This window comes from Alosa alosa, chromosome 1 (assembly GCF_017589495.1).
Source record: "Alosa alosa isolate M-15738 ecotype Scorff River chromosome 1, AALO_Geno_1.1, whole genome shotgun sequence".
Classification (NCBI taxonomy): domain Eukaryota; kingdom Metazoa; phylum Chordata; class Actinopteri; order Clupeiformes; family Clupeidae; genus Alosa; species Alosa alosa.
The window spans coordinates 44,220,602-44,240,910 of record NC_063189.1 but is presented as its reverse complement, the minus strand read 5'-3'; the positions used below and the strand labels follow the sequence as shown (position 1 = coordinate 44,240,910).

General features: G+C 48.9%; 1 protein-coding gene across 11 annotated transcripts in view; it reads left to right on the top strand.

Annotated features, from left to right (window-relative positions):
* rnf220a (ring finger protein 220a) overlaps window positions 1-12,553 on the top strand; it is a 135,970-nt gene extending 123,417 nt beyond the window's left edge. For 6 of the 11 annotated variants that reach the window (XM_048255931.1, XM_048255906.1, XM_048255913.1 and 3 more), the window contains 6 exons: window positions 94-149; window positions 297-396; window positions 7,782-7,890; window positions 9,259-9,486; window positions 9,867-9,941; window positions 12,382-12,553. In XM_048255931.1, coding sequence (XP_048111888.1) covers window positions 94-149; window positions 297-396; window positions 7,782-7,890; window positions 9,259-9,486; window positions 9,867-9,941; window positions 12,382-12,453 — 640 coding nt within the window. In that variant the 3' untranslated portion in view covers window positions 12,454-12,553. The remainder of the gene's footprint in view (window positions 1-93; window positions 150-296; window positions 397-7,781; window positions 7,891-9,258; window positions 9,487-9,866; window positions 9,942-12,381) is intronic. The other 5 variants (XM_048255955.1, XM_048255946.1, XM_048255939.1 and 2 more) reach the window with 1 other exon arrangement.
* Window positions 12,554-20,309: the final 7,756 nt, after the last annotated feature.

Sequence of the window (20,309 nt, the reverse complement as noted above, 5' to 3'; positions counted from 1 at the left end):
ATCACGCGGCCAACGCCTTCAGTCAAATATAAACTTGGTCAATGGAGTAGTTTTAAATGAGATTGTTCTCAAAACAAGTTCTGTCTTTTGCAGCGGTGGAATGCCCTCTAACAGAATAACGCCCGAGTTCTCCAAATGGGCCAGCGACGGTAAGTTGAGCTGCAGAACCTTGAGAATGTTGACAAGGTCCATATTAATGTCTTTCAAGATGTGTCTCTTTGTGTGTGAGTGTGTGTGTGTGACATTTGTTTGAGAAAGAGTGTGTGACATGACTGTTTCTGGTGTCCCTCCATCAGAAATGCCTTCCACCAGTAACGGCGAGAGCAGCAAGCAGGACCTCAGCTCCCCGTCCACATCCTCCGCACCCAGGACCTGCAAAAACAGCGAGATTGAGAAGTGAGTGGCTTGCAAGAATCTCTATATATACACACACACACACACACACACACAGAGCCACACATGGTCAAACACCCAGACACACTTAATTCCTCAAGTCCTCTCTGCTCCTTATCCTCTGAGGTGTGTGTGTGTCTCTGTCTGTGTGTGTGTGTGGGAGGGAGGGTGTTGTGTCAGATCGTAAATGATGTATTCTATTTGGTCATCTCTCCGGAGCACGTTTGATCACAGGCGAGGGGCCCTGTGTGTGTGTGTGTGTGTGTGAGAGAGTGAGAGAGCGAGTGAACGGGTATCGATCCCCTGCAGCTGAGCCTCGGCCAGCCCAGACGGTGAGCACTGCCTGCGAATGCTAATACCCAGCAGCACAGCACACAGACACCAAACACTAGCAGCCACCACCTCTCAGCCTTCAACAACACCCCCACACACACACACACACACACACACACACACACACAGGGCACATAGAGATAGTGTGGACACGCACCACCCCACACCCCAATCCTCTCTTATATGTTCTAAGTGTTGTTACTCCACCCCTCTGCCCCACTCCTGCACACCTCCACCCCTGGGTGTGCTGCTGGAGACAGTGGAGTGTGTCTGGGACTGATGAGTTTACGATGAGCCCTGCCGATCCTCCTCCCTGGAGACCAGCACAGCTACGAGTGCTGCCACAGCCGCCACCACCGCTTTACATGGGGAGAGGGAGAGAGAGAAAGAGGGATGAGCGCTGTACTCCCTGGAGAGGGAGGGAGGGAGGGAGAGAGAGAGATGGAGAGAGGGAGGGAGGGAGAGAGCTTGCTTCCAGCAGCAGCAGGCAGATAGATTTGAATAACCTGTGTGTGTGAAAGGCCAGCCCCTCTAATTCCCTCATCTCCATGTCCTCATCCATATTCCTCGACAAGAGCCACCCGCAAAACAATTCACACACACACACACACACTCGCTCGCTCTCGCTCACTCACCCAGGCCACCCCCCTGCATGTGTAATTGGGGTCAGAGCGCAGAGTGGGAGAGGTGGGGGAGGGCTATAGGGGAGGACAGAGGGGCTCTGATTGCTTGCCTCTGCAGGTCTGCTATCCCCTTCTCTCTCTTGATTCATCCATCCATCCATCCTTCCATCTCTCTGTCCAGGGGAAGTCAGCAGCTGCTCTCAGCCCCCTGTGTGTAGTGACCCGTGTAACATGCACCCTAAAGCACACACACACACACACTGAGGGAGGCCTGCCACTCTGCTGCACTGCCTTTTGCTGTGCAGGGATTAGAATGCACAATTGTGTTGATGGGGTAGGAGGAGGAGGTTGGAGATTCTAGCCCTCTCTGCAGTTGCACAGGATGCGAGGGCGGGAAGTCGAAGGTGTGTTGTGGTGTTGTGTTGGAGCACACAAGCATGTACACACACCCACACACCGGAGCTCTCTCTCTCTCTCTGCGGTGTGTGTGTGTGTGTGTGTCCGTCCCTGGGGAAGTGTGCCCAGGTATCTGAATCAATCTTAAGCCGGTGGCTGGCCTTCGCTGAGTCCCATATTAAATATCAGCCAGCAGAACTGGTGAATAAGCAGAGCAGAGGTGCTCTATTGATCCCCCCCCCATCAACACATTGAGAGCACACTCCTTTCTCTCTCTCTCTCTCTCTATCTCTCCCCCTCTTTCTCTCTCTCCCCCCCCCACCCGCTCCGTGTCTGTCTGTCTTCTCTCTCTGTCTCATTCACTCCGTCTTGCTTTCACTTTTCAGCACACACACACACACACTCTAAACTAGGTGTCAGAAGCGGCAATAGATTCATCAGCAGGCCATCCTGGCTGCCAGCATGGGTTTGATGGAGTGAATGTGTTTACCAATAAAAATATTTCTCACGCTCGTAGACTGTGATTAGAGCCACTGCCAGTGGAGAGCTAAGCTAAGACAGCCAGTGCTCAGCTGTGAGGGGAAAGTGTGTGTGTGTGTCAGCTTGTCTGTGAGCATGTGGGTGGGCAGGCACATGGGTCAGATGAAGACGGACAGAAGAGTGTCCCTAAGTGGTGCGGCAGCAGCATGACAGGCCAGATTGATTCATTGCTCTCCTCCATGGAGACCTCTTCTCTCTGTCCCCCTGTTTCTGCTCCCCCTCCTCTCTCTCTCCCTCCCTCTCCCTCGCTCTCTCTCCCTCCCTCCTTCTCTTGTACGCATACACAGACAGAGGCTGACGTTTAGCATAGCTCCAGCACGCAGTCTGAGACCTTAAGTGTTTTAGGCTGGCCAGGCATGAATCACTGCAGCTGTTGGATGTCACAGGGAAGACTAAGCACTGAGTGCAGCCTGTACACACACACACACACACACACACACACTCACTCACACACACTCCTTTCCCCTATGCTCTTTATTAGCTTAGCGCTTAGCTACAGACGTGACACACACTCGTTTATTTAATATCTCCGCCGATGTTTTCCCCAGTCCCGGCCGCAGCCTCGCCATGTTCCTCCTCCTCCTCCTCCTCTGCGCCATCCCTCTCTCTATCTGCTCCCTATCTGTCTGCAGAGATGGAGAGGCTTCTACACTGCCTGGCTGCTCAACCTCTGTGTGTGTGTGTGTGTGTGTGTTTTTGGTTTTGGTTTTGTCTGAAGCAGGCCTGATTTGATCACGTATCACAGGATGTTGCAGGATATTGTGTTATGAGGGGGCGGGGGAGATAAATCTCTATGATGATCTCATTAATCAAACACTGCGGGGTCACAAAGGAGGGGCTGCCTGATATCGCTCGCGCTGTCTCTCTCCCTCTCTTTCTCTCTCTCTCTCTCTCCCCCTCTCCCTCTCCCTCTCCCTTGGAGGGGTGCTTTTCTGATTGGAGAAGTTTGCTCTGATTTTCATTAGTGTTGTCATAGCAGGGGAGGGCACGCGGGCTGTAATCTCCCAGGATGCCACTTTTATTTGGCTTGTGATTTATGGGGGAAACTTTAAAGAGCCAAGCCAGGATAAAGCATAATTTTCTCAATTTACCATGATTATAAACTGTGTGCCTGAATGGGAGTATTTTTAACGCACATTTAGACTTTAGAGTGTTTTTTTTTTTTTTATAGGTTTGAATTTAAACTGACATTGACATTTTGACTATGCCAGACAGCAGATTTCCTAAGTGATTTCCTAAAATGCCTTACATTTGTTTTAAAAAAGGATGAAAAAGAAAGAATTGAAATGAAATGAAACAATAGTCCAAAAGCAATTCCTCCCAGCTCAGTGTTTGCTAAGTGTCCAGTTCAATCGGGAATGAAAATGAGATTTGTCTGCTTTAGTTACATTGATGCATTGGCTCCACCATTAGCATAAGTATGTGTTATATGGAAGGGGGATCACAATTCATGTTTTTCCATTGTAGAGGTGAGAGCACTATCAACTTTCAAGGATTTTGTGTGAGACAGAATATGACTTAAGAGTAAGACAATATTTGTTACAAGGTTGTAAGAGATTCGTTGCCCGTCTGGAAGTCTGTCTGTCTGTCTGTCTGTCTGTATGTGTGTGTGATGATTGCACAAGCACATATACATGTGTATTTTTGTGTGTGTGTACGTATGCATATGTATTTGTGTGTGTGTGTGTGTGTCTGTGTGTGAGATGTCTCTGTGATGAATTCTGGGCTCAGTTCCTGGCCAGATGGGTAGTGCCCTGTGGCCGCGGGGTCGTCTCGGGCCTGACTCATTCTCCGCTGGATAAATGAGGCCGCGGCGGCTGCCCGCTCTCCCGCACACGCCCAGACAATGCCACGCATTCCCACGGACCTCCGCCAGTAATTGAATCTGTCCCCAATTTCGTAAGCAATGGCTCTGGCTGTGCACCCTCCCTCTCTCGGTCCTCGTCCCCAAACCCCCTCCAACTGCACGTCATTCCACGCGCCCTGCCCCCGTCTCTTCTCCAGAGCAGTTTCAGATGTGCACATGTATGGCTTGCCACTTAGATGCAATGTTACCCACTGTCATTCAGAGGGGCTTCATTCTGTGGACCATCACAGCACAGCCTAATGGGTGGAGGTGGACAAGGCAGGAGCTTCAAGATATCTGCATAGTCACTGTAGATGCTGATCTACTTCAAATGAGTGTACTAGTTGATGAGGATAGAAATAACACTAGTTAAGTTTACTGTTTGGATGATGTGGCAGTGGTTCATTGCTTATGTTGATTATCTTTAAAGATTATCCACATGTAGGCCATATACCTTCTGTAAGGGTGTGTGTGCGTGTGCGCCTCAGCAGCTGATCAGTGGAGGCACCTGATGGAGATGGATGGCCAAGGCACGGCAGCTCACACAAACGGCCAGCAGGCCTAATGGAATGAGAAATGGCCTCTGACATACACGCACACAGAGGACAGACAGGTCTTTCATGTGGAGCGAGTGCTGCCTGGCCCACTCCACACTATCTCTATGTGCCCTGTGTGTGTGTGTGTGCTGAGGCCTGTGAGGGGTTCTCTGTGTGGCTCTGCTCTACTCTCCCACCCCACTGAGGAGCTTTGGGAACAGGAAACAGGAAGTGGATGTTCTCGGCAGTCCATAGAAAACAGTCTAAATCAACATGCACCTTGACTAGACTTCAAGGAGATCCCTGTTGGAACTACGTATCCACACCCTCCTTTAGCTTTTTTGTTTTGGGGGGGGGGGTGATGAAGTGGCGTGAGGAAGCCTGCTCAGTGCTCTCTGTGTAAGTGACCCCCCCCCAGCTTGGACTCATGCTCCAGGATGACTTCATTCCTCCTGAGGGAGTGAGGCGAGGTGTACGATGTCTCCCTGCACTCTGGGCCGGATAATGAGATTAAGTGTGACCGTATAGTGTGCTTATTGTCTGTTAGAGCCTCTCTGTTTTGGCCACCACACACACACACACACTCACACAGCCTCCCCCTCACACTGCACTTCTGCTTATAGACTCATCAAATGGTTGATTATTTTCAGCCCCAGTGAAGTGAGCTCATCCAACCACCCTGTTCTGTGTGTGTGTGTGTGTGTGTGTGTGTGTGTGTGTGTGTGTGTGTGTGTGTGTGTGTCCTAACACAGGACTTTTCTCTCCATCCCTGCCACTGCACCCCTCCCACCACACACACACACACTAGGGGATTAAAACCCTGTGTTTATTGCTCAGGAGAATTAAATAACTTTTAGAATGTGGTTTTCCATAAATCACTGGCAGATGAATATTCATGGTGGTGCGGGTGTCTTAAAGGGGTTTCGACTTTATTGGGGAAAAGTTTTACTCCGGGTGGAGGAAGGGGAGGGTTGGGGAATGGGATGGAGTGGTGCAGGGGTCCAACGGTGGCGTTGGTCTGCTCAGGCGAAAGAACGGACCGGCAGCTCTTTATGGAGCCGTTAAAAAGAAAACAGCAGGCAGGCTGGATGGGCGCGCGTAGCCGCTTGCCCACTTTATAAGCAAGCACGCTAATCAAGGCTAAATGCTTTTTTACAAGCTGGCCACTAATAAGAGGAGATTTTAAAAGTTTACGGTCCCGGAGCGGAGCGCAGTGAGAGAAGAGTGGACAGTCTTGCGGTCTCCTTGGCCAAAAAGAGCGATAGAGAGAGAAAGACGAACTGGGCTAGTTGCCCCGTGTTCTCCTTGCCCAAGGTCTCCGTCCTGCCCCCTCTGCCCACTCTGACACTCCAGGACTGGGGGAGAGGCGCTGGCGTAGCCCCTGGTAGTTCCACTGCTGTGGACTCTTGGATCCAGTTTTTGTCTTCCATCCCAGTAGTGAGCTACGGGTGTTATGGAGCTCCGTCAGTGTTATGAAGTTGGATTCATTAGCTGAGATTCTATCAGCCGGATCTGGTCCAAGGTCCAACTGCTTCCAAGGGAGTTTTCAGTAAAGAAAACCGAACCAAACCAGCTGCAGTTTTAGCGCAACTGATTTTTTCGGTTTTATATTGGAGCTTAACAGCAATGCAAGCTTGTTCCATAAAGAGACCAGAACAAGTAAGAACCTGTAGGCTGAGCCCTTGCTGGCTCGTTGGTTTCGCCGTCCCTGATGCTGTTGCTTCTGAGAGCCCCCCTGTGGGAGGGAGCCTCTCCAATGCCAGCGCAGAGGTGTGCTACTTCTGAACAGAGGTCAGGTCTGGGCCCAGTATCTCCGTATCTGTGCCGTGGTGTCCTGTGAGAAGGGAGGCTGTTTCTCAATAGTTGCCTTCAGTAAGTCTGCATGTTCTGCAGATGTCAAGCGGTTGGGCCATGTATCTGAACAACATAACCGGACATTTGGAACTCCGAACTTAGCCGGCTCTTACACTACTCCCCTCCTGGTATTTCCGAAGGACATTATGTAAATGAGCTTGTGTCTGAACAAAGAACGAAGAACATGCTGAGATTCTGTTTCTGTGCATGTTCAACCACGTTCAACCTGTTCAACCATTGTCGTTCACACATAATGTCCACATATTATGTCTGAAAGCAGTTAATGAGACCAGCTAGTGACACCCCCCTCATTTACATAACTTCACTTCACTCAAGAGTTAAGTGGCCTCTTGCTTTATTGCTGATAAACAACAGGCCACTACTCACAATCCAGCTAGTGCGTGCGTGCATGTACATGCGTGCGATCACTGTAGTGTTTGTCCTTGTACTGGTGTGTTGGTGTGAAGATGTGCTTGCACTACGATGTGTGTGTCCATGCTTTCGGTGTGAAGAGCCAGCCCTCAGGAAGGCTGCTCTCCTGTAATAAATGAAGCCATTGGCGCAGGCGGGCGGTCGGCGAGGGAAGAGGCAGGGCACTAATCAGCCGGCCCGTGCCTGGGAGAGACGCCCAATCAATACTGTAGATCAGCGCTCCATCTGGCTGGAAAATGAGCGGATCACCATAAACATCTCGCCAAGCACCGCACCACACAATCAATGGCCACCATATTGATTTAGTTATTGCGAGTTCATATGCTGTGGACAGTGTTAAACGTGCATTCAGCAGCCCAGGGGCATTCGTTAGGATGTTTAGTGGGAGCCGAGGAGGTGACACAGGAGCCTGGGGGGAGGGGTGCTGTTCAGGGTCAGTGTGTGTGTGTGTGTGTGTGTGTATGGATGTTTTCAGGGCCAGAGCAGGGCCTTAGAGAATACACTACGATAAACACGCAGATGCTTCAGAGAGGGCTTTATCATACGGTGTCAGATGGCACAAAGCAAGGACTGCCATCCTTCTGATTAAAGTGCATGAGAACCACAGGCATTGGAACATGCCGTATATAAAGTGTCTGTGTGTCTGTCTGTCTGTGTGTGTGTCTGCTCATGCAGAATACCTTAATTGTAATTTCAATGATTTTGCTTCGGTCCTCACACATTGAATCAGTAGTGGTTTGTTGTTGTGCTGTGGTCAGTGTGTTTGGCTGAGAGGGGACGGTAACTGACCAGGCTGCGTCTCCTCTGCTCCGCTGTGTTCTGCTGCAGGATCACGGAGGACTCGACGGCCACCACACTGGAAGCCCTGAAGGCTCGCATCCGGGAGCTGGAGAAGCAGATCCTCAGGGGAGACCGCTACAAGTGTCTCATCTGCATGGTAAAGTGTGTGTGTGTGTGTGTGTGTGTGTGTGTGTGTGTGTGTGTTCCTTGTGCTCCTCTCATCCTCCTGTGCGCTCCTAATCCTGTCTTATTCATGATTGGAGTGGCAGAACAACAAGCTGTGCTGTGAGCAACCACCCCCTCCCCCCTCACACTCCTGCATGTCAGCTATGTGACCCATCTCATTCAACCCCCACGGGCCGCAGGACTTCTACTCTCCAGAGTCCAATTCATTGTCGCTGTCTATGAGCCATTGCAAATTCCTTTGGCCAGTTGTGGTCGAGCCGATTGGAAAAACCCCCGCCGTCTCCTGCTCGGTCGCTCACGAGAGTTATTTTGGAGTGCCGCCTCACTCACCACCGGAGAGATGGCCAACAGACTCCTCAACAGGAGGAGAGAGCGAGAGAGAGGGATGGTGGGAGGGAGGCAAGGAAGGAAGAGGTGGGGTGTCAGCCAAGCATCTGCGCGGGCTGTCTCTTATGATTCTCTGTGTATGGAAGAGCTGGTATTAAAGGCAGTGGCCATCCAGCCCAAAAGGTCAGCTCGGGCCTCGGGTGAGGAGGACGGCCGAGCTGCATATTGATCACGGTGGCCGTCTTGTCACCGCGTCCGCGTGATTCATTTGTCACCACTGCCAATCTTGCTCCGAGCTCGTGGCAGTGGACCGGCCAGGTTATCCTCTCTGTCCAGCGTGTTATTAAAACAGATTCCAGGTGCTTTAGAGAGCACCACCGCCCACCACAACTCCAGAGGCCAGAGAGACGAGGGGTCATCTAAACTAATCTCCACCATCCATATCAGTGTGACTCATTTGCACCCACCGAATCTTCACTGTTAGCAGACGTCTGTGTCCAGCGTGAGGGTGTCCATGTTGCCGTGGTGCTGGTCAGGAGTTGGACAGGGAAGTGAAGTCTGTCTAGCTGGACTCTGCGCAGTGGATGACTACTGCCACCTGCTGTTCGCCTCAGTGAAAATCAAGCCCAGATATTGCAAGTCGACGCACCATGAGTGATCTTTCAGTTGACCCCGCACAATCCTGTGACCTTTAGGTTGCTGACATTTTGAGCAAGCTGCCATAAAAAGTCTTCTCTTCTTATATCAGAGACTCTTATGGCGCTGAGTTTTTTTGGAGCTGCAAAACACCTACCCCTTGAGTGTGTTTCATTTAGCCATTTTCATCCTTCTGTGTGTGTGTGTAATAGATTATGTTTGAATGGAGACACACACTCAAAACACACTCACCAGTGTGTGTGTGTGTGTGTGTGTGTGTCGGTGTGTGTGTGTGTATGTATCGTCCAATGGCCACCGCGTATGTTCCTTGGTTTTTTTTTTTTTCTCTGAGTGGCGCTCTTGCCTGTCCCTGCAGCGGAAGCGATTCCCCGCAGGGCCCGAGGCCAAGAGCGCGGTGGCCCCTGGCAGGCGCGGGGGCTCAGAGGCCGTGCCGCTCAGCGTCTACTGCTGGTACCGAGGCTACCTCAAGGCCACCACCGGCGGCGCCAGTGCCCGCGGCGGCCATGGCAGTGTTGGCACTGGCAGCAGCGGCGGCGGCAGCGTTGGTGGGATTAAGCAACTGCTCCCAATCCCACTCCGTAGGGTAAGGCTCTCTGTGGCTCCCCCGCCTGACCCCGCGTCTTCACCCACCCCCTCCTCCCCCAACCGCATCCTGCACCCACCCACACACCCGTCCATCCACCCGCCCGCCCCTCCGTGGGTCCGTCTGCCTGTCCTGCCTGCTTGCCTGTCTGACCCAGCACCACTGCCAGTGTGACGTCTGTCATGGTGCTGTTGACAGGGTTGGTGTTGTGAGTGTGCTCGTGTGTATGTGCAGTATGTACATATGTTGGAGTTTAATGTGCCTTCGATGCATCTTTTGTTCTTTTGTTTTTATTGAATTCTTGTGTTTTTATTCCCCTCTCTCTCTCTCTCTCTCTCTCGCTCTCTCTCTCTCGCTGTGTCTTTGGCGTTCCTTTTCAGGATTCCTACACCATGCCTCTCACCTCCATCCAGTGCTGGCACGTTCACTGTGAGGAATGCTGGCTTAGGACTCTGGTGAGAACCCCGAGCACCACCACACCACAGCACAGCAGCACAGCACTGATTCCCCCCTTGTGGACATTCTCTCAGGGTGTTGGGAAGTCAGGGGTAGTGGACAGAGAGTTCTCTGAATGTCTAAATAAACACTGAGGTGCAGGTGTGAACATGCAGTGTATGAGGCTCTCTCAAGTCTATGCAGTTTGTCAGGATGGTCTCTTTCTTTCTCTCTTTCTTTCTTTCTTTCTTTCTCTCTCTCTCTCTCTCTCTCTCTCTCTCTCTCTCTCTCTCTCTCTCTTTTTCTCTCTGTCAGTGTGTTTGTGAGTATGTGTATTCTCCCAGTGGTTTGAGGTAATGAAGTAGCTAATTCGAAGCGTTGCTTAGTTGAATTCCAGAGTAGAGGAAATGGATTCAGAAGTCTTTTCAACACAAAGCTATTAGCCGCAAGCTTAACACTTTTAAAAAACAAAAAACACATTTAAAAAATACTACCCCAGCACAGCAGCTTTTTGGAGTTTCCAAACAAAACAAAATGGACACAACACACACACACACACACACACACACCATACATATACTTTTCTCTCTCACACACCACACACACACACACACTGAGTACTGAGTCAAGCTTGAGCCTTGGATGTGTGGATTTGTGCATTTTGATTATTATTCCAGTGAAGACCCCCTCAGGGAGCCTAGTTGCATTAGGCGCTAACGCGCTCGTGCTGCTACACACGGAAGCAATTAATAAGAAAATGTTTCCAAGCCTCAGCCCTTTTCCAATATGTAATATATTAAATCAGCCGCTCCCTCTCCTCCTTTTATCTGGAGGCCTGCGAGAGCTGCACTGCGATTAAGGCTCGACAAAGCAGCACATACCCGTGTGTGTGTGTGTGTGTGTACACGCTCAGCCCTGCCTACAGCTTGTTTCTAATGCAGGCATTAAAACGTTGCCTGAAGACTGCAATAAAGGCGCGCGTGGCGCGGTGGGGCTCTCTGCGTTCTGATCAAAGTAAATGCGTGTAATTTGGTTAGCCCGTCAGGCCGCTGCTTTATGACTCTAATCGAGCACAGCGGCGGCTGGCGCGCGATGTGAGAAGCCCACACCTTACCCTGGCCTCATTAAAATCAGGTAAAAAAAATAGAACCATCCCCACACGCCAAGCCCCCAGCCCCCCCCCTCACTCCTGCTTCAGGACCCAGAGTAAAAGGCTCTGGCCTGGACACTGGGCTAAAGGGAGAGTGTGGGGAAGAATCAGTGATGGGAGTCTTTAGAGCAAAGAGGTTCCTCTTTTGGTAGCTGGGTGTGATGCGGTCAGAAGTGCAGTGGGCTCGGCTTGAGAGCCTCGCGCTGTTGACCGAGCGCCGCATTGTCTTCCAGCCCTCTGGCCAAACACACGGGGGCCTTTGTGCGTGCCGGGCTCCAGGAGGGGGGGGCCGTGTGAGTCTGGAAGCGGCTCAGAGGTGGCCGGAGCTCTGCGGCCGCTCCAAAGCGGAGCCACAAATCCTCTTAACACGCGGGTGCGAGGGCCACGGGAGACGGCCGCACTGCCCTGGACCGGCCGCCCAGCAGAGACACAGCTGTTTGCTTACAGCCCCCCCTCAACCCCTGCCACTCTTTAACATACTCGTAGTGCCCCAACACACACACACACACACACACACACACATATACTGTAGACACACTGTATACATACAGAAGACCTGGCTAGACTTCTATCCTGCTTCTCTGCATTCCCTGCTATTTTAGGCGCGTGTGGGAATGCCTGCTATGTGTCCTAGCCTGCGTGAGCGGCGTGTGAGGACGTGGTTCCAGAACAGGTCATTTCAAAACCGCTAGTCCAGGCAGCCGAAGGCGGACGGCTTGGTCTTAACTCTGCGCCTGTGTGGATTAGTGCTTAAGCTTCACTGACGTGCTGGTCATGGTCCTACTATGTATATTTGTGTGTGTGTGAGCCAGCCAGTGCCAGTAGGTGTGTTTGTGCGTGTGAGGCTCCGTCAGACCACACATCTCTCCTGTGCCCTTTTATGGTGTGGGCTGTTTTTTACAGGCCCTGGCACTGGCTCAGAGTGGTAGTCAGTGGGCGTGTGCTGGGGGTGGATTACCTGGCACACCTGGTGCCTTTGATGCCCTCGTGTGCAGCTCAATTGGAGCTACTGTTGCCATAAACTTAAGGCCACACAAACACATACACAAACAAACATACAACCACACCACTCAGATCACAGACATGCCTGCAAGGAATTGCTGAAGAACAGAATGTACTTGGAATCCCTTTATAGGAGAATGGTTAACCTAGAAATGGCCTTCAGCTTTTGTCCTCTCTCCTTCCCTTGGATTATTATAGTTGTATTAAGCTCGGTAAAGGACACAGTTGGTTGCTAGTTGGCTGCTAGTTGCTAGTAGCTAGTCAGCTGGGCTGAGTTGGTACTGACTGTTGTTGCTTCTCTTCCACAGGGAAACAAGAAACTCTGCCCACAATGCAACACCATCACGTCGCCAGGGGATCTCCGGAGGGTCTACTTGTGAAGAGACACGGCTACCGACTGGATGCTAACTCTTCTCTTCACCCCCCACCCTACCCCTAATTTCCAGTACTTTCAGTGTATTTTTTTTTTTTTATTATTTTGGGGGGTTGTTTTGTTTCGTTATTTGTTTTCGTTCTTCAAGAAGGCCCTAAAGGTTTCCCCTAATTTCTCCAAATGTAAGACACAGACGTTTGTCTGGGGAAAGAACTCGAAAGGGGATGACCGATGAACCAGGCCACGGAACAGACTCTCCTAGGGTCCATTTTGCGATGCGGTCCATCCTGAACGACTGCTCTTCAGAAAGAGCGAGCTGCCCCCTGGTGGTGGTCTGTGGTAGAGCGCCTGGTACTTCCTGCTCCGCCCTCCACTCTGCTCCCCTCCTCATCCCTCCCTCTCCACCACTCTGTGTGACTCCGCCGCCCCAACCACCACCACCACCCTCCCACCCCCCGCCCTCGGCCTCGGTGGAAGAGACGTCTTTGCTCCCAGCAACGCTGCTACTCCTGCTGCGATGTCCACCCTCACCTCCTCTCCTCACGCTGCTCCACGGCCACCTGACCACTGAACAATTACAGGGGAACTAAGGGGGGAATGAAGACGTTAAAAAAAAAAAAAAAGAGAGAGAAAATGTCAACTTCTGAGCTTTGAAACCAAAATGGACGACTGCTAACCTCCTGTGGGACTCTACATATCTCTCTCTCGCGCTCTCTCTCTCTCTCTCTCTCTCTCTCTCTACTTGTTGAGTTACTTCCTCCCAGCATTTCTTCTTTTGTGGTGTTCTAGTGAAGTCAACCAAAATTCAATGAATCTGTGCAAGCACATGTAAAATAGTCTATGTATGTTTACAGTGTTGTGAGTAAATGACATAGAGAGCGCTTGTATACACACATATATAAACTGACATATACACTTACACACACACACACACACACACACACACACACACTCTAAAATGTATACATATGCATATACACACACACGTACATGCAAACATTCATAAACCCCACAGAGGTATATATTAATAAGGTCCAGTTTTAGTTTGGGTACGGGTGGGATATGGGTAGGTTTGGGGCTATGTTGAAATCTCTGGGGTAAAAAAAAAAAAAAAGAAAACTGAAAAACCCTCTGTATTTTTAAACAGATGTTGTTGTCTTGAGGTTGAAGTTGTATTTCATTGTACAGGAAGAAATTTAAGTATTAATAATAATAAACTACTCAAACTAGGAATTAAAAAGGTTTAGATGGTGTACATTTTTCATTCAGTCATAAACTAGTAAATCTAATGCCATTTGACTTTTCTATGAGTCAATATATTTCCTTTTAAATATCCCCACAGTACCTCCTGAGTCTACTCTGTTGGTGTATTGTAATATAAATATGACTATGTGTGCACTACTGAGCGATCAGCAGTGCATGAAGGGAAATGGCCACAGGAGCTCTTCACACTAACACACAGTCTGACCAGGCCAACATGTCCGGAAGAATCTCATTGAAGTTGCAAAGGTGTTTTTTGTTTTTTTTTAGTGTGCAGTTTTACTGTCTCAGAATGGCTTAGCCAGTTGTTTTTACAAAACAGCAGTGCAGTGGGGAATTGCACAGGTTTGCTAAGTTCTAATACTCCAGACCAGTGTGTGTGTGTTTGAATTTCAATCGAGAGTGTGTGTGTGTGTGTGTGTGTGTGTGTGTGAGGTGAAATCCCACAGGACCCCCTCCAGTCAGTCTGCCCTGGCAGTGTGCTTTGTGTTTTGTAAAACTATGTATCCTGTGATTTCTGTGTCGGTGTAAGCAAGGGGGGGAAAGAGAAACCTATATAATGGGAAATACACATCTTTGCTGATCATGGCACCACAATAAAGCTACATATGTTTTTTTAAAGTAATTTCAGAGTCCTTAATCCCCCCCCCCACCCCCCTGCTGAATCACACCCATGTTGAGGGCTGGATTGGAGCCATTGAGGTGTTTTGGTCTGGCTGCAGCACAGTGCATTAAACAGAAGGCCTCTTAGAGCTCTGCAATGCTGCTCACTTATAGTTATAGCCACCGCTGAAGCTACAGTACATACAGAGCTACTGGGAAGACCTTTATATCCCTATGCATAAGACTGAGGGAACCCATGATGATAGACAAAACTCCCTATGCCCCCAAGCTTCTGTGACACCCCAACCCAGGTTGTGAAGCTGATGCTTCTGCTCCCCCCAGTCCCCCTCCTCTGGACTGCTGACATGGCCTGCCCCAAAGATGACCGATTGCACAAGATGACTGTGTGAGATGATTTGTGTCCTTGTATATTCTTGATAATGGTACGTGTCTTTTGCGTTTGTAAACTACATTTGACATTAATTAAATGATTGTAAATCTCAAATGACCACCATGTCCTGGCATTTTTCCCAGGTCTGTCCATAGCACTCATCAAAGCTCCTGTTTTGCACGAGGTTTGTGCCTCCGCAAACTGCCTATGAAATGTGTCAGGTAAGTGACTGTTTGCAAGTGAACAGGTTTATATAAAAAACGGAAAAGAGACTTGTTTTATATTTAAAGGCCTTTTGGGCCAGAGCAAGTCAACTCGCAGTTTTATATAGAGTGGCCACTTCTGCAAGTGATTTAATGTCCATTTTGATGAACTTGTTTGAAAGAGCTAATATTTCTTTTTTTTTATGGTTATAGTATCCAGTGAGACAACACAAGTGAAAACTGGATGACTTTGTTATGGCAATTTTACTGGTTTTTGCAGGCTTTATTGCTGCCTAATGGTTGTCTAAATGCACTCAAGTTTGCTTGGGCTGCCCTGCTGTGCATGGGAGACATGGCTGGGTTTTAGCTCAATAATGGGAAAATGTGCAGGGCGAAGGCTTAAAAAAGCCCTCATCAGCATCACAGGCTCATTGAGAAAATTACTAAGAATTACTACAAGATGATCACTAAAAGCAGTGGTGTCTCCTCCCTCCACCATTGTTCTAATCCACGACCAGGCCCTAAATCTGTGCAGTACTGCTTCGCCGACACAAATGTTACAGCAAAGCATTACCCAAATGTTCCTAAGTGCTCTCAGATGGCAGTAAAACAGTGATATGTATGCTGGAAAATCAGCAGGGGTAGCAGCGAAGCCCTTTTAAAACTCCACTGTTTATAAAGTTTACTATGGATGGCATTCTGAGAGGTAGATTATGCAGGCCAGTCTTCCCAAAGCTAACCAACTGCAGCCCTGATGTCAAATAAATGTTACATATCGCTGCCTGTGGTTAGAAGCCCTTCACTGTTTGATCTGTAGTTTTGACTGGGCAGACGATGCTGTTCGACGCCACTTTGTCTTCACCAAAGGCAAATCACATTTATCTCAAATTGCTCAAGCAAGGTTATCTGTCAAACGCCATCACTGTGAAATGAAAGGATTAAGAAGCTCTTCACCACCATCACCGAGCATCATGCTCACTGCTTAGGGCCTGGCAGATCGATCGAGTTAGGATTGATCTGTGGACACTCGTTCTTGACCCTCTGTGTTTTAGGTAATTTGGAGGTCAAAGAAGGCACAGGAGTGGGGGGGGTGGGGTGACGATAGCCCCAAAACCTTGGGGTGGAATGGTCCCCACGTCTCCATTGGCTTCAGTTTCCATTGGAGGGGGTGAGGCTGACTCCGAGTCACCGCCGCACTGTCTTCCCCCACACGGTTAGGCCTGGCAGGCCAGGCGCAGACACCGCGGAGTGAGCTGAGCGATCCATACGGCTGCATTAGAGGGCCTGTGGGGCAGCATCAGGTTACGCCCGGGGGTCGCTGCCTGAGAGGCCTGTGGGCGGGGGGAGGCCAGGAAGCAGGGGTCCCGAATGGAAAGCAGATCTATAGAAATCGCGTTTGGAGGTCAAAGCCTCTCCTGACGGGACAGACCCAGTGGACAGGACTGAAGTGGAGTGGAGTGGAGAGGAGGGCATTATCACCAGTTTACAAACATCTCCACTGACCCGTGATCAATAGGACAGGCCTCTGCTGCCTTGTTCGGTGATTTCCTCTATTGCATTGCCTGTCTGTTGCCGTGGTAATTCACACCTGGTCTCTAGGTCTGCCCAGCTGTGCTGTCTTCTGTTGGCCCCCTGATCGTCCTCTTCCTCTCAAAATCTCCATGTAGTGGCTACTACTCGGTCAATTAGGCAGCTCTCTCCACCATGGCCTTTTCAGCGTGATTGATCCAGATTAGACGGTTGCCGCTGGGTTTGTCTGAGGTTTTTAGAGCGGATGCCCTGTGAGGCATTGTTGTTCGTTAGCTTCCACCCAAGAATAAATTCATAAAAAAGGTGACAATTGCTCTTAATCTTACAGCTTAAGACGTTATTACTTTTATTCTTCAGATTGCCTTTGTAATGATGAGGCACAACAGGAATGCCAATAACCTTTAAACATTTTTTTCTCAGCTTTTCTTGTTTTGAGTTGTACAAAAATGCAAAGTATCTAAATAGGCTAATTTGTGGTTTTTCTAAATAATTAGAGCTTAACAAAAGTCGAGCCAGACAAGTGGAATTCTTAAGGAGTCCTTCTGTGACTGTCAGAGCTCCAAGAGGCAGCTTTTGTGCTTAATCTCATGATTACAGCCTTGCTAAATGACTTTCATATCCATGCACACTTAAGAGATCGTCCAATGACATTAGGAGTATTTAGAGGGGAGCGTGTTTCCTTGGTGGCAAGGCGAGGCTGGGATGGCTTTTGTGAGACTGTTCATGGAAGGGATTACTGTCATCTTCATCACAGGTGCAGAGCTGAATTCAAAAAGGTGCCTTGCCATGCTTCCCTTGTTTAATGACTGTGTGCTAGCCTGTGCATGCTTCTCTGTGTGTGTGTACAGTATGTGTGTGTGTGTGTGTGTGTGTGTGTGTGTGTGTGTGTGTGTGTGTGTGTGTGTGTGTGTCCCTTTTCTCTTTCTTTATGTGTGAGTGTGTGCGTGTTTGTGTGTGTGTATGCTAATGTTTGTCTGCACGAGAGACATTTGGTTTGTGAACTTCTTTGTGAAGAGCAATGCACCCTGAGTCACTGGTCATCTGGTCTGGACTTTCTCCACTGTAGCCTTGACCATGCCCTTCCACTTAGGTAACATGATGAGCCATGATTATATTGCTCTTAAACAAGCCCTGCTCCTCTGCCCTGTGGCCAGCCAATTCCCACAGGGCTCTGGTGGACAGGACAGGGGTGAGGTATTTCCATACTGCTGATAGCAATCTGTCCCTTCAGATCTTCTAGGAAGGCCCGAGGTCAGAGCCCAATAGTGTGGGCTTGTAATTAATTACCGCCAACAGGTATGGAGGGAACCCTCTGGGTCCCTGCAGCAGCAGAAAGAGGTTAAACCAGCAAAGCACCACAGCTCAGGACACATTTGAAATCACCACAGCAGAGATGAAATGCGCAATTAGTCGTTTTTGCTGTGAAAAAATTAAAGACTTCTAGAGGCACAATAATGGGACACATCTGATTAAGAATGGTTGACAATTACTTGTGTTTTCTGTGCATGTAAATGCTTCATGTGAGGTGTTTTGTTTTGCATTGCATTGCATTGCATTGCATTGCATGTTTTGCACAGGGCAGCCGTGGCCTACTGGTTAACTCTTCGGACTTGTAACCGGAGGGTTGGTGGTTCGAACCCCGACCAGTAGGAACAGCTGAAGCAAGGCACCTAACCCCTCACTGCTCCCCGAGTGCCGCTGTTGTTGCAGGCAGCTCACTGCGCCGGGATTAGTGTGTGTCTCACCTCACTGTGTGTTCACTGTGTGCTGAGTGTGTTTCACTAATTCACGGATTGGGATAAATGCAGAGACCAAATTTCCCTCACGGGATCAAAAGAGTATATAGACTTATACTATACATTTGTTGATAATGTAGAGGGCCCTGTAAAATACTTTAAAAAATTAACAGAGAATAAAAGATTACATACAAATAAACATTAATTTGTACTAAAAATAGTGTGTTACACCATTATATTTTATTGACATGTGATAATATATCAATTGTTATGCTTATACAGGTAAATCATCAGTAATCATCATCCTATTATGTCAAGAAGCATTTTAAATTGTTCAGGCCGTTCTGGTGCATCTTGTTCTATGATGGACAATTCATACTGAGATACTGTACACATAGATACCTGAATCATTACTTCAGTGAGTGAGTAGGTCTTTTTGATAACACATGTTTCCTAAGATCAGGGAATAAATGCTGGTTTTCTTTCTTGTGTAGTGAGACAGGATGACCACATGAGGGCACTAGCTGTCAAAAATCCCCTGCAGCCCAGCAGCATTCATTGTGAAATCCTACTGTTAAACCTAAGTATTGCCAAATAGAAATGAATGAAATACTTCAGACACGGGTCAGTGCCACAGTGTATTAGTATATGTTGTATTTTTATTATTATTTTGATATTTGTGAATATGTAATACTTTCATGCACTTCCAAAAATCCTATACATCATAGATCAAGAAAATGAATGTAGAGAAAGTTGTTACATGTGTCCTTCTTTCTTGTCCCCAAAAGAGTTATTTTCTCAACTGGTCTCCATTCTGAATTTGAACATTTCATATTTGTATTTGTATCTGTCATGTGGCCTTGTCCTTATCCTTTCTCTGATTGTCACAGTAAAGGATAATATGCAATACATTTGGCAACATAAACACTGTTTGGCCTGGCTTTAAAGGTGTGAATTGTGCTCAATGGAAAAGGGATGTAAGACATATATTAGATCTGCTACCTGAACCCTGTACCCCCACCTTCCCACAAACACCTGAAGCCCCAGTCACCGTAGATCCCAGACCGCCCCCATCCCCCACCCCCAGACCCCCAGTCCCCCCGACCCCCTGTTGTCGGGCCAGCCGCCCGGTGCAGACAGAGGTGCAGACAGCTCCACTAGGCCTGGCCTATCAGCCTCCTCATCTGGCCTCACCACGCAGCCTTTCATCTCGTGTCAGCGCCTCAGGGCCAACATTGGGCCTTTGTGTGTGTGGCAGGATAGGGGACAGGACTGGGGGAGGTGTGTGTGTGGGTGGGGGGGGGGGGTTGTGTGATTGAGTTTAAAGGTGGGGGGTTGGTGCGCAGTGGCAGTAGAGGTGTAGAGAGTAGAGGGGGGTGGGGGCTGAGATACAGCCATGAGCTATCAACAGTACAGTACCTGTGTACTCCAAACCGGAGTGATGACAGTTACAGCATCACTACAGGACCGCACACGGACACAACCATGCACACATGCAGGGATGGGCAGCATTTATGATCCGTGTATTTAAAATACGCATTTCAAATGCAAAATAGTATTTTGTAATTTACTGGATTGAAGAAAATGGCTTTGTATTTTGTAACAAAATACTTTATAGGTGTGTATTTTTGTGGTTTAAGAAATTTGCCCAATATGGCCAAATATTTTTGGTAAGACCAATACTTTTGGTGATGTGATGACATCATAAAAGTGCAAAACATTGAATGTCGCCTCTGACTGCTGCTGACTTAGTAATTTGCCCAGACTTCTTGGGATCAGAATATTGAGATTCAGGAAGATGTTCCAGTGCAAGATGAGTAACGTGTAGGCTGCTCACACACAATAAGTGTGGTATATGGATGGGGTAATGGTTTTGTCCTGGTCCTGGTTTGAATCCTACCTCACTGGTAGGCTCGTTCGCGCTCGTTCAACAAATCCTGGCTTGGATAGTTGTCCACATCTCACTACTTCACCACGGGGGTCCCCTAGGGCTTGGTGCTGGGGCCCTTCTCTTTGCTATTTACAGCACCTGTCTGACCAGAGGTGGTGCAGCATTCTGAATCTGAACTGTAATGGTCTCACTACAACAATGCATTGCAATAGTCCAGTTTTGTTGATGGGCAACATGGTCATCTCCCTA